The sequence below is a fragment of the Mastigoproctus giganteus genome, chromosome 8, assembly GCF_048544385.1.
Source record: "Mastigoproctus giganteus isolate SK-2022 chromosome 8, ASM4854438v1, whole genome shotgun sequence".
Lineage (NCBI taxonomy): Eukaryota > Metazoa > Arthropoda > Arachnida > Uropygi > Thelyphonidae > Mastigoproctus > Mastigoproctus giganteus.
In genome coordinates this window covers 35,512,376-35,530,850 of record NC_143582.1, presented here as the reverse complement: position 1 = coordinate 35,530,850, position 18,475 = coordinate 35,512,376, and the positions used below count along the sequence as shown (strand labels likewise).

The 18,475-nt window shown below is 35.3% G+C and overlaps 1 protein-coding gene across 1 annotated transcript in view; it reads right to left on the bottom strand.

Moving 5' to 3' along the window:
• The window catches only part of LOC150081443 (uncharacterized), an 82,681-nt gene that overhangs the window by 23,112 nt on the left and 41,094 nt on the right, over positions 1-18,475 (bottom strand). The window contains exons 7-8 of the mRNA XM_090380203.1: positions 13,035-13,191; positions 5,554-5,682 (exon numbers count right to left, since the gene is read on the bottom strand). Of these exons, the coding sequence (XP_090236329.1) occupies positions 5,554-5,682; positions 13,035-13,191 (286 nt within the window). The remainder of the gene's footprint in view (positions 1-5,553; positions 5,683-13,034; positions 13,192-18,475) is intronic.

The window sequence follows — 18,475 nt, the reverse complement described above, 5'->3', positions numbered from 1 at the left end:
AGTAACTATAGACCTGTTAGTTTAACTTACGTTCCAGGGAAAATAATGGAACCACTGGTTAAAGAAGCATTGCAGGATCATCCAGACAAGACTGCAGTAATAGTTAAGACACAGCATGGGTTTGTTAAAGGGAGCTGTTGTCTGGCCAATTTGATTGGATACTATGATGTGGTCACAAAGGAACTGAATGCCAAAAATAATTTTGATATCATATACTTGGATTTCCAGAAAGCTTTTGATACTGTTGCACATGGAAGAGTGCTGTATAAATTGGAGAGATATGGCATTAAGGGTAAGTTGCTACAATGGATAAAACGATGGTTGAGTGGGAGATGACAGAGAGCGGTAATCAATGGACACTTCTTCATGGACAAATGTTATTAGTGGATTCCTCCAGGGTTAAGTGCTGGGCCCATTGTTGTTTTGTGTATTCATCAATGATATTGATGAAGGTATATCAGGATTAATGTCCAAGTTTGCAGATGATACAAAGGTTGGCAGGGTTGTTGTTAACAACAGTAAAGACAGTATGCTACTCCAACTGTATCTAGATAAGTTGAGAAAATGGGCTGAGAAGTGGCAACTGAAGTTTAACATTGACAAATGCAAAGTACTGCATATGGGTAGCAATAACCAAAGAGAAAGATACCAACTGTGTGATACTACACACAGGGAAGTGGAAAGTGAAAAAGACCTGGGGTAATTGTGCAGTCAAATATGAAGTTTGCTGGACAGAACAGACGGGCTGCGAGGGCAGATCATGGGGCATTGTTAATGATATATAGAAATTTTGATAGCATAGACAGGGAGGTGATTATCCCGTTATACAAGGCAATGGTCAGGCCACACCTAGAGTACTGTGTACAGGTCTGGAGACCTCATTTTTGGAATGATGTAGAGTTGCTAGAACGAGTACAAAGAAGGGCAACAAGATTGGTGAGTGGAAAAAGGGGTGCTCTTACCAAGAAAAGCTTAAGTTCTGCAAATTGCAGCACCTGGAGAGTAGGCACCTGCGAAGTGATCTGATTGAGGTGTATAAGGCCTTGAATGGGTTGAACAAGCTGAATGCTGATGGGATTCTTCCTCTTGCTCAGATTATGAACCTGAGGGGGCACAGATTCAAATTGAGGAAAGACAGTTGTAGAATAGATATGCTGAAATTGCCTTTAGCCCATGGGTTGTTGATTGGTGGAACAAACTTCCATCTTTTGTTGTGAAGTTGATAGCCTAAATAAATTTAAGACTGAGCTGGAATGGCATTTGGAACGAATGGAGGGGTGAAATGGGAGGTTTTTTTTTTTTTTTGGCTGATGCCTCATAAGCTTTCTTTCTTGCATCATATGCCTCTGCCAATGCTAATAAGGCATTGATTAAGCTACACCTTGAGTACTGCATACAGACTGGAAGCCTCATAAAGAATGTGAATCTTTGAAATGGATGCAGAGATGAATAACTTAGTGAAGGACACAAACAGATACTCTTACCTTAAGAGACTTCAGTTCTGCAAATTTCAGCACCTGAAAACTAGGTACCTGCAAGGATATCTGACTGAAGCATTTAAGGCCTTAAATAGACTAAGTAAGTTAAATGCAGATGGCACTCTAACTTTTGCTTGGATGACACACATAAGGAATCATGTATTAAAATGAAAAATGATAGTTATAAGACAAATATGCAAAATACACTTTCAGCCAAGTGATTTTTGGAACCAACAATCACTTCCATCTGGTTTTGTGTGGAGATAGACAATTTGAATAAATTTAAGGAAGAATTAGACAAATTATTAGGAGGGATGGGCAGATAGGGTGTCTTTTTTTTTCTATATAAGCTTGCTTCAATTGCCACTACTAATACTAATACAGTTGGTCCCCGGCATACGTAAGCACGAGTTATGTAACTTCGGACTTCACGTAAAGTTTTTTGGTAAAATTGTAAAGATACTTTCTGTATAATTTTTAAGAGTGAACAATAAGTATAAGTTTTTATTTTTGTTCCCATACAAACTCTATTGGATAATAACCTACAGCGTAACTAGAATCTAGGTAAATAACTAGAGTTAACATTTCATTTTCTGCTTTAAAAATTCTGAAGAAATATTCGACAACATATGTTTGAGACAGGTGAACTACGTGAAAGCACTTCAGAGAAACCCCCCACAACATTCAAGCCACACAGACTGTATCCCATCGGCTATTTCTTAGAAAAATTATACTCTAGCCCTTCGTTTCTACATCCTTTGCTTCTTTCTGGATTGTAGAGTCAGTTCAGTTTTGTTAGAGAATGAAGTAGGAGCTTTTATTTGCATTTTGTAATAATATTTGTTAAACATCAGGTTATTGTGGTGAAGTTGAAATTCACGTTGTCCAACCATTTTCAACGACTTTGTGTCAAACTATCATCGGTAGTGCGTGCTTCATTCGCATGTCATAAGGTGTGACCGCATCTCTTGTAACTTAACCCTGTGTAGTTCTTTAAAGAAAATTTCATTTTTACCTTTATCATGGTGCCACCTAAGAGAATAAGTGAAAGCGGTACTACTTCACTGCTGTCCCCAGATAATTTTCTTAATTGTTATGGTATATAATCTTAATTGCTATGGTATATAACTATTTTTCTTCATTCTTCTGAGGATATTATGTGATTTTTGTAATTTTGGCATATCAGGAACATAGTAGCAATATTTTATTAGTCATTCCCAAGTTATGCAAAACTCGACTTACGTAAGAAGTCCTGGAACATATCTCTTATGCATGTCGGGGACAGAGTGTACTGTGAGCAAGTCACTTCCAGTTTATTTGAACATGCAACCTACTAAAAGTAGAAACACACTATTATCATCTCATGAGAGCTCATGTTATTTCACTGTTAAGTGAAAACTTTGTGAAATTGGTCATAGGAGACACATTATTATCATGTCACGTTATATATGTATTCTCTTTGGGGAAAGCTCAAACAAAATGAATTGCCACAGTTCATCCTCTTTGAAATTTGTAAAAGATTTAGAAAGTACATGTGTATAGCTGAGAAAACAAATTAGAGTTAGCAGTGGATACATGACAAACTTGAACAGAACAGAAAAAGGCGAATTCCATCATTTACTACAAGATGATGAAAATTTCTTTCAGATGTACTTATGAATGAATAAAGAAGAATTTAATTTCCTATATAATCTTATTAAGGATGACATACAAGGACAAAATATGCAATTTTGAAATTCAGTCAGCTAAGTAAAAATTAGTTATATGTTTAAGGTAAGTTTAATTTTGAATAAGGTTTTATTGTCAAAATACAAAACAAAAAATATTTTAAAATTTAATAACAATAAAAAACTATTTCTCAATGCTAAGCTTGTAAAAAAATTGTTATGAGTTGTACAAATTAAAACAATCAACTTGTTCCATCTCTAAATTTGTTAATTGTTATAATGTTGGTGGGTTTTGACTATTTTTGACTTTTAGCTTATTTTGTTAACATGATAAAATTAATATTCAAATTCTTAAAAATAATTCTTGCAGGTTTGCACAAAAAAACATAGAAAGAGTCCCCAAAAAACTATATGTATAATGATTATGAGATTACAGTGGACCTCCACTTTACGATATTAATCTATTCCAGAGACACCATCATATCATGAAAATATTGTAATGTGAACCCAACAATACTGTGTTTTGGTAATTCGTTCCAAGACTTCAGAAGTTGAAATTTTTGTCATATAACTAAGAAATTTCTCTCTCTAAAAGGTCATTTTTATAACAGAAATTGTATTAGTTTTATATAAATTTATGTCAAATAAGCAAAACAGAAAAATCACTTCAACTAAAGGATGCAAAAACAAAACAAGGGTCTTAATATTATATAGTACCTCATACAATCTCACTTTTTTTTATTAGTATTTCCTCCAGTTTCCTCTGCTCATGCTATCATACCTCGTGAAATTTCTGTTCAAACAGAAAATGTGTGAGCTCCTGAAAATGTGAGTCAGCCTACAATATCATGTGATATCTTGTGAATACAGTGAATGACAACAGTGTCTCCACCTTGACAAGACATTTTTGAAATGTATCATAACTGGAGATGAAATGTGAGTTTATAGTATGATTCAAAAACCAAACAGTAATCCAGTGAAAGACTTTTCCCCTCCTCCTGATCCAAAAAGGTGCAGTGTGTGTGTGTGTGTTGCATGCAGAAAACGCCCTTAGGCCATGTTGTTATCATCATATTTTGATTGTGAGAGTTGTCCACCACAAATATAGTTCAGCAGAATAAACAATTAATAAAGAGTTCTACAATGAAGTTCTGAGATGCTTTCATGATGTAGTTTGAACAAAGACTGGAAGCAGTGGAAAGCTAAAGACTGGCTGCTTCACCATGAAAATGCATCATATTCATTGCTACTTATACAGTTTTTTGGCCAAATATGGAATTGCTTAGGCCCAGCAACTCCCATATTCTCAGATATGACTCTATGTGACTGTTTTTTGTTTCCCAAACTGGAAGGACACACACACACACACACACACACACACACACACACACACACACACACACACACACACACACACACACACACACACACACACACACACACTTCATCAGTATGTACTACATTACATTTTTCACATATGGGTATCCAGGTGTTTTTTTTTTTTTTTTTTTTTTTCAAGTATATTTCAAATAATGTTTATTTTAGTATGAATTGTCTTTAAATTTGTCCAGTATGTGCTGCCATCTCTTATCTGTGTTTCTAACTAATTGTATATACAGTTTTAATGGATGGTAGCATAAAAATAACTTGGAAAATTGAGGAAGACATTGCACCTGCTGGCCATTATTTGCTGATTTTGACTTCCAAAAGCCAAACTTGAAAAAATTATCTAGAATACAGAAGTTCATGAAATTGAATTAAATGATACAAAAATAAATGTAGAAGATATTACTGCTTCAAAAAAAAAAAATTTTTTTTTATTAATTTAAAAATAAATAAATTCTGGTTTGATTTTTCAACAATAATTTTACTCTAATTCTGGACAATCACATCAAGATAAGAAATTAATATTAAAATCACTTAGGTAAAAAGTTTTCATTTTTACAAAGATTCATGAAGAAACCCTTCAGGAGTAGGCTCCAGATGCAGACTGGATCAAAAATTCTTACCGGAGAAAACTTGTAGCGGCCTCATACTAGTGTCCATGGCCAAAAATCACACTAGCCTTCAGCCCACTGGGGTTTCCCCAGTAAGTCCACCTCTGGTAGGCTCTGTGGAGCCAACTCATTTGTGAAAGAGTTAATATCAAAATACTTTTAGGTATACAGTGAATGTCTCATTGTGGAGATAAGGGGATATCAAATTTACAATCCATGGGAGTGATTACGAATTCCCACAAATGCACCAGCTTTGCAATGTTCAAAATTTAATTCAAATGTCAAATGTTTTCAGTGCTGTTCTTATTTAAATAGTAACATAAAATAAATCTCAAAATATTTGTAATGAACTGAAATAAAAACAATTTTTAGCTCTTTTATTACAGTATTAACAAAAGTATATCTACCTACATCATATGCTAGTAAATCAGGAGTTAAAATTCCAGAAATATTATTTTTGAAGGCCACTTCAGGTTTGTCCATCTTTTCAATCAAATTACACTTGATCAAAACTATATGGGAACTTATTGGAACAGGAGTCTCAATATATCATAAAAGAGGGAAAATATTAATCAAGAATTCTACACATTCTGAAATATAAAATACAAAACTGTAAAACTGCATGAAAAGTATTCTAAAAATTTTAAGTACAGTTAAAAGTTTTTTCTTTACTTTGAGCTCTCATAAATATAAATAATATGGATTTGAATATTGCTTTTTTTTTTTTTTTAAAGACTAAAATTACTTACACCAGTACCTTGATTTGCATCATCTTCATCACATTATCTCCATAATATCATCAATTAGCTTTAGATATCCATTTTGTAATTAAATTTCATTGCCTGGGAATTTCAGCATGAATGTGCACATAAACATTCTGTTGATCCACTTTCACAAGTCCTTTTTAGTTATTTTCTTGTAGTGCATGTCCAATAGTTAATCTATGCCAATTTCCTCCATTTCCTCGAGTCAACTTGTTTGGCTAAGGTAGTAATTTCTTGGTGAACAGCCAGCATAGCATCATCCTGTGATGATAAAAATATCATCAAAATTTTGAACATTCTGGTCATATTTTATGCCAAACACCATGCACTTCAACATTACTTCAAGATCTGATAAGTCTTTATGATTTATCTTTTTGAAACTTTTATAGTTGGCTTATCTTTTCCACCTATGATTGTGAAGAACTGTACTGCAAAAGTAATGTCTTAAAATTAAAACTCCCACTGGCCATATTAAAAATCTGGTGCTGGAAGGGAAGAACACAAATTTCACATTATCTGAAGGTTCATCTAAATTGACCAAATGATGGGGGGCATTATCCAACAAAAACATGCTTTTAAAATCTAGTTTTTTTAGCACAATCTTAATCCCTGTAATGGCACAGGTAGAAACCCAACAGTGAAATAAAACATCCAGGGGGTCTTTCTGTTTGCTCATCAATGCTCATACAAGGAATGCTTTGAGGAGTTCTTTGCTGTTGCCCTGGGATTTACATAAGACTAGAAGAGGCCTAAATTTAGTTATCTGCTTATGTGCCCCTCCCCCCCACCAAGGAGTGTAAGTCAGTCTTCATTCGTTTTTGAAAACTGAGGTAGCTTCCTCTGCTTTGGGGATGCAAGTTGGGAGTACAGAGAGAAGCAACAAGATTAGTCAAGGCCATGAAAGACTCCAGTTCTGCAAATTTCAGCATTTCTAAAACAGCCTAGTCTCATCCACATTTAAAATTTGTTTCAAAGAATATCCACTCTAATGAATGATCATCACTTCCATGGAAAGCTCTGTTGCAGCAGTCTTCACTAGTTGCACTTTTATCATGAGGTTAGCATGAGCTTTGTACTCCTCAATCCAACTTTGGCACATCCAATTGTGAAATGTGCTCTGGTTGTGATTTCAGATCCTTGAATAAGCATTTTGTTTTGGATTGAATAAGTCTTTCCTTAAAGGTATTCTCCTTTGATTTTGGTCTTCAATCCATGTGACAAAGAAGGGACTACTTTTTACAATCAGACTGCTCCTGTTCAAATTACTGAATGATAAGCACAATTGTTACAGACGTTTGATTGATTTCATACAGTGCTACAGACAATGAAATGGCCAGTAGACAACACTAGTCTGGATGACTTTACCTGGGGTCGAATAATTGGGAAGCTCGAGGAAGGCTGAAGTGCGAGGAGTGTGGCTGCAGAGTTCGGTATCGCCCATAGCATCGTCTTGTGTATGGTCGGCCTTCAGAATGACAGGTACAGCTGTTCAAAGGACCAGTGGTGGTCGTCCACGAAAAACAACGCCCAGTGATGACCGCTATATACTCCTACAGGCCGAGAAGGACTGACACCAGACAGCAGGATCCATTGCAAACCAGCTGCACAGGACACAGGATGTCGCAGTTTACTCTGGCCAGGTGACTCCACAAAGGTGGACTGTTTGCCCGACGGCCAGTATGTTGTGTCCCTTTAACACCTGCCCATTGGAGACACTGTTTACAGTGGTGCATCGAACACAAGGACTGGACAGCAGTGCAATGGGGTAAGGTACTCTTTACTGATGAGAGTAGATTCAGTCTCAGCAGCGATTCTGGACATCAGCTAACCTGGTGAGAGGTTGGCACACGGTATCATCCCGCAATCACTGAAAGGGATCGATATGGCGGTTGAGGTGTTTTCATCTGGGGAGGCGTTATCTTGGATGGACGTACACAACTCCAGATACTGGAAGGCAGTACTGTAACCAGTGCATGCTACTGTACTGAGGTAATCCTTCCCCATGCGAGTCTGTTCCGAGGTGCCATTGGTCCCGAGTTCGTGTTTATGGATGATAACGGCACACCCCATCGCACTGCAGCTGTTGATATGTTTTTGGAAAGTGAGGACATTATTTGTATGGATTGACCTGCCTGTTCCACCAATCTAAATCCCATCAAACACACACACCTAGCGGCACGTCCACACCCACCAGAAAATGTTCACCAGCTGAAGATGGCGTTGACAGAGGAATGGATGATGTTACCACGAGAACTTATCAACAACGTTGTTCTAAGTGTGGACAGGCAATGCAAAGCCTGCATCGACATTAGGGGTGGCCATATCTCCTACTGAGGGCCCCCTCTTCCCTTTGTTCCATCTTGGGCAGTGATGCATCTGTATCATGGCAGCCAGTGCTATGTTGCCATTTTTGAATAATGTCACTCTGTACCGTTTTGTTTCCTTCATCATTTCTGTACCTCACAAGGTTCCTTTGGTATGCTTTTCCCATATCCAGGCCATTCCTATGAGAAGCTACAGGTGAAAACCTGACTGGTCTTTAATTTCGCACACCAGTGTAGAATATCCAAGCTTCACATCTAGTGGACTAGCTTTTTAGTTTTCTTCTTATAGATTATAGAAATGAGTGTGAAAGGCACTCATTTTTATAGAAATGAGTACCTTTCACGCTCATTTTTATAGGTATCAAAAAATAAATAAATTGGTAGGGTGAAAAAACAATTGCCACACACAAGGCACAACATAGAATGTATTTTGTAACATCCACAAAGCATAATAAAATTTAAATTCAATTATGCATTTACTCCTTAAAATATATATTATAAAAATTATATGACAAAATTATTTATACAATAAATTATATATGATAATTTTCCCCTAGTGAAGTAAATAATAATATAATTGAACAAGTCCCAAGTGGGCCCAAAAATTCCCGGCACACCTTTTGTGTCTGAATATTGCTGTCACTGCAGTATCTAAAATCTTTACATCTTACTTACATTTAAGATGTAAAATGCCCACATTTTTCATATTAATTTACAGATATTTCCCATGCATTTACCTCCCCCCCCTTTGCTGTGCCCCTTCTTGCTAAAGAGTTATTTTGGCTGTTTCAGCAGAAAATATAAATACTAGTCTACCATGACTAACCGCTATCAGTTTCTTGTCAAATATAGGATGGTTAAATTCGCTAGTGAGACTCTTATCCGACCCAGTTGCTTTCTCAGTTATAAATTCCCTTTGCCATTATTTTCTTAACTCAAGATAACAGTCGCTACACGCAGAAGTAAGTTCACAAGTCCAGGAAAATACGAACTTTCGCTCTCTGACAAACACTGTTCAGCTGTCCGATGTCAACCGCGTGAGTAAAGTGTCCCACCCGTGACCAAGCTCTGAGGAGGAGGAGGTGAAAGTTCACGCGATAAGCAGGATATACCCGGCGGACGACAGAGCGAGAGAGACGACGGTTGTTTTGTGGTGGCTTTTGGTAGAAGCAGTCGGTTAGTTAGTCTGTATGAGAGAGAGTGAAAAAATACAGTAAGTTTTTGGAAACGGGAATTACGTTACAGAATGACTGTACAGAGAGAAGCTTGAAGAACAGCGCAAGAAGATACAGAATGAGCGAGCGAAGATAGCAGAACCCGAAGGAAGGCTGCGAAAGCACGGAATCCCCTCACCGAGTTCCGCCCCCCGTAGAATGAGTCATCCGTATTTAGGTAAGTCATCCCACAGCTATACATAAACCTTACTCCTCAATAATATAATTAATTATGTTAGCATTGATAAATTGTAAAATGTCCTAATACCGCTATCTTAAATAGCGCATCACTTAGATTGTCAGTTTCACAAATTAACAATAGGTAAAGGATGTATCTTAAGCATGCTATCCTAAATAGTGCAGTATTTTTAGTATTGACCCCATCATGTTTGTACAACCATTATGTCATATGCTAGTCCTTGCCTGAGATGAAGTATCCACACGAAGAACACCTATGTGAAGAACCCATTAATTTCCAAAACATCAATAAATGCTAAGAACTCTTAAATACTTCCATAAAGTCAGTTTATATTATTGTAACCAAATGATTTAGGATTTGCTTGTCACTGCCGCTAGGGCAGTAGTTTTCATACATGTATCAATTCTATAGTGGAGTATATTAAACTATATTTTTGTTTTAAACATATGCCTCAGGCCTATCCTCTATTCACACGAATGAGTAAGCAAAGAATTATATAATAGAACTGATACCGCGGGTACTCGAATTTCTACCTATAATTGGAAAGAGTTTGAGTATTTTCACAACGCCTGATCGAAGCTGCAGTTCCTATTCCCTTGAATAGTTTACCGAGGGCCGAGATCATTGTCCTAATATGAAAAACCACTAGACAATCACATGAGTATACTGGGGTTATCATTGAACAAATGATTAAGGAAGGAAAGTGTCCCGCCATACAGATGTGTTGTCCAGAGAAGTCCGAACGAACGAAAGTAAGTAATTAATAAGCAAGCAAGAAGCATAATAAATAAAAACCTCCCAGTATAACAAAGAATATGTAAACTAATGTAATCTAAAGTTTAGTAAAACAGCAAAAAAAAAACAAACATTTAATTTTTGGCACTGACTGCAATATGTATACACAAAAAATCAGGTGTTAACAAGAAATATGACATATTACCACACAATACAATCAAACAGGAGTTGAGAACCTTCCTGACAGATAATGATGAAAACTTCAATTTTTTGGTTAAAATGGGAATTTTAATGCCAAAAATAAATAAATAATCACCTCCCATATCACCTATCCATCCCCTTTAATAGCTTGTCTAGTTCTTCCTTGAATTATTCAAACTATCTGTTTCTAAACACCAGATGGAGGTTTGTTCCAACAATCAACTACTTACTGTCTGAAGGCACATTTCCACACCTATACTGCAACCATCCTTCCTCAATTTGAATTTATTCCCCTTCATGCATATAGTCTCAAAAAGAGGAAGGATTCCAACAGCATTGAGCTTACTGATTGAGGTGTTTCAAAGCCTGAAACACCTCAATCAGATCTTGCAGGTGCCTAGTCTCCAGATACAACAATTTGCATAACTGAAACCTTTCCTGGTGATAGCACACTTGTTTCCCTCACTAATCTCTATCTTCTCTGCACCCATTCCACCAGATCCACATCCTTCCTAAAATGAGGCTTCTAGACCTGTATGTACTCAAAATGTGATACTCAGAATGTGGCCTAACTGTTGCCCTATACAATGGGATAATCACCTCCTTATCCTTGCTGGCAAAATTCTTGAATATCATTGGCAAAACTTCATGAACTGTGCTGGCAGCCTGTCTGCAGTGCTCAGAGAACTTCATATCTGACTGCAGAATTACCTTCAGGTCTTTTTCATTCTCACCACTCTAAGTGTGGTACCACACAGTTGGTATGTTAATCTGGGATTACTGCTACCCATTTGCAGTATCTTGTATTTGTCAATGTTAAACTTAAATTGCCACTTCTTAGCCCATCTACCCAATTTTTCTAGATCTTGTTGTAGTAGCTTACCCTAATTATTGCTATTAACCACTGTGTCTTGTATCATCTGCAAAATTAGACATTAAGTCCAATATGCTGTCATCAATATCATTAATAAATATCGAGAAGAATAGGCTCAGTCCTGAAACCTGGGGAACTTCACTAATAACATTAGTCCAAGAACCACTCTGTCTTCTCCTGCTCAGCCATCCCTTTATCCATAGCAGTAATTGCCCTTAATGCCACACTACTCCAATTTGTACAGAAATCTTTTATGCACAACAGTATCAAAAACTTTTCTGAATTCTAAGTATCTGATGTCAAAATTATTTTTTGCATCCATTTCCTTTCTTACTGAGTCATAGTATCCAATCAGATTGGTCAATTTTCTTGTGGGGGGATAAGCATGACTCCCAAGAAAATTTACATTTTTTATCCATAATTTTCATATTTTATTTTTCTACTTTCCTTTTAAAGCATAATTCTTCTCAGCGAAATTCTTCTCAGCCATGAGTCTGAGAAGAAAAAGGCCTAAATGGATGTCAGTTCATCTGACATCCATTTAGGCCTAAGCCTTGAATGGTATCTCTTAGTTGGTACAAAAATCTTAGTGCCTTCTATGATCACTTCCCATTTAGAATTTGCAGTTTATAACATCATCAGTTGGACCTAATGAACAGAATGTAAAAATTGTCTGAGACCACTGTAGTTGCCTCTATGAAAGAAAAATCCTTTCCCTTTGGTGTCGATAGTAGCTGCATCTTTAAGTACATCCTACATCACTGCACTGTGTTCATCATAATGGCATTTAAGAATTAATCAGTTCATTAAAAAAAACCCTTCTATTAAGTTTGATGCCTTTAGGTGTATAAAGTGGGTTTAGATGTTATTTGCTGGATCACCCACGAAACCATATAGCAATGGTATGCAGATTACACCTTTGAACGTTTAAGCTAAGGTTAACAATGTCAAGTTATAAATGCTCTCTTTCCTGGTAGTTGTCCCACAATATAAAAATATAACTTATAAATGTTTTAAGTATTTACAAGTTTGAGTTTTTCCTATGGATAGTAAAAATAACTGAGTACAAATGAACTTCGGAACCCTCTTGGTGGCACAATAGATAATGTTACTGGTTTATCTACAATGTATGGAAAAGGCCTGGGTTCAATTTTTATTACCAGCAAAAGTTCAGAAATACTTTCCTTTAAATAGCAAGAACATAATTATGAGCTTTTTACACACCATCACTAATGTACTCAATTTCAGGTGAGGGATTATGGTGTGAATGGAATGTAAAACCAGAGTTTTTCTCCCTAAAATACAGCAATTTATAGATGTGATATCCTGATATCTCAGTGCCTTAGTTGCTTTGGTGCAAGACAATGCTAAATGAATCTTTTTAACATGGGCAATAAATTTTTATGGGATTTTTCTCATTACAGTTAGTAGGTTTCAGACTAGGTAGCATTCCCCCCTCCCCAAAAAAACTGAGGTATTTTCATATTCTATTTTTCTACTCTTTTAAAGCATATTTGTTTAAATCTAATTTCAGTGCAAACAGAAATCCAATAAATCATAAGTGCAAGTTTTATAACTTACCATGAGTCTATTTTTCACATTCATGAGATTATACAAGGCTGAATTCTTATTTATCATTTCTTCCTGTGACACACTTGAAGAGCGAATCACATAAGTAAGAGGTAATTCAACTGTACAGATAAAATTATCATTCTTTATGCCTTCTATGCAACATACTCTATAAAATATTTCAAAAATGAAAAACAAAACTATAGAATAAAATTTGTAATATCATTGTTTCTTTTTAAAATTACTTTATTTTTTAAAAAAAGTAACGTTATTCGATTACTAGTCCTTAATTAGACAAGAATATGAACCGAAAACTCTATCAACAATTGATTAATACAGTAATTTAAAGCAGCGTATTGAGGAATCTAGTTGATTCCTGACTTCATTGGAGATCAACTGATAGGATTTAGTCAAATTAGTAATAACTGATTAGCAAACCCTTACAGATTAATTTAAGCTACAATTTGGAGATCCAGAGGTAAAGGAATGCATGGAAATGCTTATGTATGTCATATCAAAGATCTTAGCCTGTTTCTTATGTATGGGAATTACACATACACACACACCATCTTGCAGAGTTTCGGTAGATACTAGTTTCAACAGAAATAGAAAAATTAAATAGGTCAATGAGGGCATTTTTCAAGGAGTCACAACACTTTTCTTTCCAGAAGATAAGTTAGGGATATCTAGTTAGGTCCATAGAGGGTTTTTCTCAGTTAACTTGACTAGTGCATATTCAAAATCTGCATGCATGATGTGATTTGTGCATGAGAGGATCTACGTGAATGGCAAAATAGTCAGTTTTTTTGAGCACAGTGTTTCCATTAGTGTTTTGTTATGTTGCTCTGCTCCTTTGGAATGTTTTAAAAAGTTCCAAAAAATCTGATACCCTCCCACTCACAATTAAAAGGTCAAACTGCATAGTCCTGATAATTGATCTTTGATGTATCTTACTCTTCAAGGTGTTTTTAAGTCAGATAGGAAAGCTGTTCATTACTGGGACAAAAATCATAAGCATGGAAATGATATAGCTGAGCAGTTAGAGTAAGAGTGCAATAGTATGCTCTTTGAGTGGATCATAGTTCAAGCCTGCTAAATATGATTAACATTTGTATTCATAATTTATTGTACACTCTGGCCTGGCAATCATGCTGGAGTATACAGAACAATATTATTCTTGTTATTATTCTTGAAAATTTATTTTTATTCTTACAATATTATTATACATTATATATCTTACATTATTATTCTTACAAATTTATTCTTACAAGAAAAATTAGTAACAAGTTTGGTAACAACCAAATAAGGGAAAAATTGGTAACAACTTTATAGCAATCAACCTTGAAGTCCTTAATATACAGTCAGTCACTGTTATCAACAATATAATATGGTAGAACATTTCCAATCATGGTTTTGCCTTCCTGAGAGGTGGAAACAAGAACTTCACACTATAATGCTTTGTCAGCTAATGAAAATATAGAAGCCTTAGAAAAGAATGCTTTCCTTTCTAAATCACCAGAAAGGAGAGTGGGTATAGGATTTTCTCCTACCCCAGCAGGCAGTACACCTTTTTGTATTCATATTTCAGCATCCAATATATGTATAGGTGCCTTCTGATTAACATACAGGCTACATTCTTAAAAACTCGTATGTTAAAAGCAGATGGATGATGTCTACAGAAACTCGTAATACAAAGGAAAATATATTGCTGCACTAGTCCAAAAAAATATTTTTTTTTACACTGGAAATTACTTATGATACATCTGTAAGTATTAAAATTTCAATTTATATACTGTACACTAAGCAGCATAAGCACAAGGAAGCTTATGCTGCTTAGCTTGGCAGCAGTAGTAGGTACTACTACTGCTGCCAAGTAGTAGTAGTATCTAGTAGTAGGTACTACTACTGCTGCTAAGCTAAGGATTTTGAAGCTGGCAATATTTACATAGGTGCTAATTTTCTTTAATTTTTGGAAAATGTGATACATTTTGTTTGTAATTTTAATTTTTTAATTAAAAATTAAATGCTTAAAAATTTTGTTTACATCTTTTATTTTCAAAGAAACAAAAATAAAATGTTAATTCTGCTGAAAATTAACAAAAAAATTTTTTTTAGACAAGGTAATCCTGAGTATTAGTCTCTTCCATTTTCCAGATTAAAAGACCATTATGTGTGTAATATTTAAAATGTGCACATGCCATTTCAAATATGGCACGCTTCACAGTGCACCAAATTTGAAACATATATCTCACTTCTTGCAGAGGTACACATCTTTAATGAATACTGCATTTTGTTTTGTTGCCTTCATTTATGCAAAAACACCAAAAAATCTTTTTAAACAACTTGTATACAACTGTAGATGTTTATATAGCTAGTGGAAGAGGAACAAGCAAGCAACTCTGAATCATAAATACTACTTTGTGTAATTCAAAAAATTTCAGTGTCAGCAAGTGTGAGATACTTTTTTTTTTTTTTTTTTTTTTATTTTCCCCTTAGTAAACTCTCATTTCTAAAAATTCTAATTTTTGATAAATCCCTTTATTTTTTACACAGATCCACAGGTTAAAATGGACTTAAAAGCTGTTATAAAACAACTAATTTTGTCTTTTGGCTAATTTCTCTTTTCCTGCAAAAGAATTTGTTTAACTAGCTTCTTGCCTCCACTTTACTTATTCTATTGTTTGTTTTTGCATCTGATCTTCCATTTTCATTAAAGATTGTTCCCAGATACACAAAATTATTAATTTATCGAAATTTTTGGTTATTCAGTATACAAACTTGGTCTCTCCCAATTTTCATAACTTTTGTTTTTGTGTGACTAAATTCCATACCAAGTCCTTTGTTTTTTTTCAGATTCTTAAAGATTTTGCGCACTACTATATAATAGCATAATGTTATCAACATATAATAATAATCCATTTTTTTACATCTTACACACTAAACTTTATCAGTAAGTTTACATTCTTTTAGTAAATGGTCGATGAAAATTATAAAAAGAAGTGGCAATAAGGTGCATCCCTGCCTTATTACTGAGTTTAACCTTAAACCTTTTTCCAAGCTTCCTTCAGTCCATACCGAAGAAATACCATTTTTATAAGAACTTTTTTCCCCTTAAAAGATTATTCTTGATGCCATATTAAATACACATAAAACACGTATTTAATATGGCATATGAATAAATCTTAAGGCATGGACAATCCAGGAACTTCTATTGAAGCTAACTAAGACCTATTTGCAACAAAGGTCTTGTCAAATAAATAAAAAGACTAACAAAATCAATAAAATGATAAAATAACCTAATTTCAGAAAACTGAAACCTGCTGGCTGTCGGCAGATGCCTTTCAGTTGTTATAAGCAGATGCTATAGTCTTGAATAATCATGATAGAATGAACTTTGTGTATTCACAAGTTACTCTGAGATACACTGCTTTTAAACAAATAGCATCATTGTAAAGCTATTCTGCTAAATTTTTAAAATGAGACCTACTATGATAGCCTATTTAGAAGCTTATTGGTCTCTCATCAATAGTAGGTGTTCTCAGGAAATCTTTGATGACTTGTGAATAACAAAGCAGATCTGTGATTTTCCATTTATGTGAGATGCTTTATCTTATACTGTAATGAAACAAAATTCATGTGATCAATGTGAACTATATGATCTTATATTACTAACTGAGATCACTAGTTATCTAATAAGAGACCAGTAAGTCTCAAACATGCTGACACAGTGCATCATATTTTAAATAAATGTGCAGAATGGCCATATACAGTGAGTTTGATGACATCGACACTGACATCCATGGGCTGAGAAATTGTGAAACATCCTCCTTACAGTTCAGATTAGCCCCCAGTGATTATTACTTGTTTAGTCCCAGAAGGGCAGAAATCAAGAGGGATGACAAACTCAAGCATGGTGTTTTTAATTGACTATGCAGGCAACATACTTGTTCCTCTACACTGACACACTATTACCATTGCAGTGGTGAGGCACTAATAATGATAGCATAGAAAAAAGTAAACACTAGGCTAGCGAGGTTGAAAAAGACCAACGAGCCTGGTTTATGTTTCTTGTAAAATTATAAAAATTCAATTCAAACCTGAAAGCTCATAAATTAATATTTCGATATTATGGAGTATATGTAGAAGATACAGTGGACCCTCTTAAATGGTACTGGATAAGAAACCTCTGGGAATCTTTTCCTTCTTATGACAATTATTTATTGTCAGAAAACAACTGTCATACTTAAAATCAATTCATGTAGATCAATAATAAGTTGAACCTGATTATAAAACAGTCGTAAAATTTGTGTTTTACCATTCAAAAAACTTGACAACTGAGATTGTAAAGTTTTTTGAACAGTAATGTTACAACAAATATAAACAGGATAAATGTATGTTGATGGCAAAACTTTCTTTCATTTAGGAATCTGATCTTTTCCAAACTGCTCTCAAGAGATGACATTACTTCAGCATTCTCACTTACCTAACACTAACTAAAACAATCATTAGCTTTTATTCGTTGGTGAGGTCACACAAATTAATTTATCAATTTAGTGGAGATGGTATTTCAAAGTTTGAAACTCTTACATTACTAGCACACAGCCACTGATTCATCACCACCTCTGTAGCCAAGTGGGCAGGAGCGGCAGTGCGTAGCACACACTTCTTGATTAGACCGGGGTTCAAGCCCGTGACACCAAATATGGAGGATGTGGAAAGGTCAGGGAATGACCACTGCATATCCCCGGAGCAATATGGCCTTAGTTGCTAATGCTCCTAAAAACCAAACAGCAACAACTGATTCATCAAATTTATAAATATAAAAGCACTAGAAATTGAACAAGTTTCCAGAGCCCTATATCTTCAGCTAATAAGGACATAAGAATCAAATAACTTGCACTAGCTGAGGATGAATAGTCCCAAAAAAAATTGTAGTTTGAAGTGCTTTTGTGTTTAATTTTAAATTTAATAAATCCATTTGAGAAGCTGGTCATAGTAATAGTCACATAGAGTAAGGAAGCCACAGGCTTTTGCTGCACTGGCTAGGGGGGGAAAAGTAGATAAAAAACACAAATTAGTTGCTTCCCCCCCTCACATAGGTAACTATCCAGTTGACCTTTGAATTTATTCAAACTCTCAACCTGGACAACTTGCGAAGGCAATCGGTGACTCACTGGCTAAAAGAAAACTTCCTACAATCTAGTTTAAACCCCTTCCCCTGTAATTTGAATTTATGCCACAGATTTCTGGAATTTTCTCTAACAGTGAATATTCTGTCTTCTTTCATTTCACTAACCCCTCTCAGAACCTCATAAACCTCAATCATGTCACCTCTGAGGTGCTTAGTTACCAAGCTCAGTAGCCCATGCAATCATGGTGGTGCCTCCGTAGCCAGGTGGGAAGGAGCAGCAGTGCATAGCACACGCTTCTTGATTAGACCGGAGTTCGAGCCC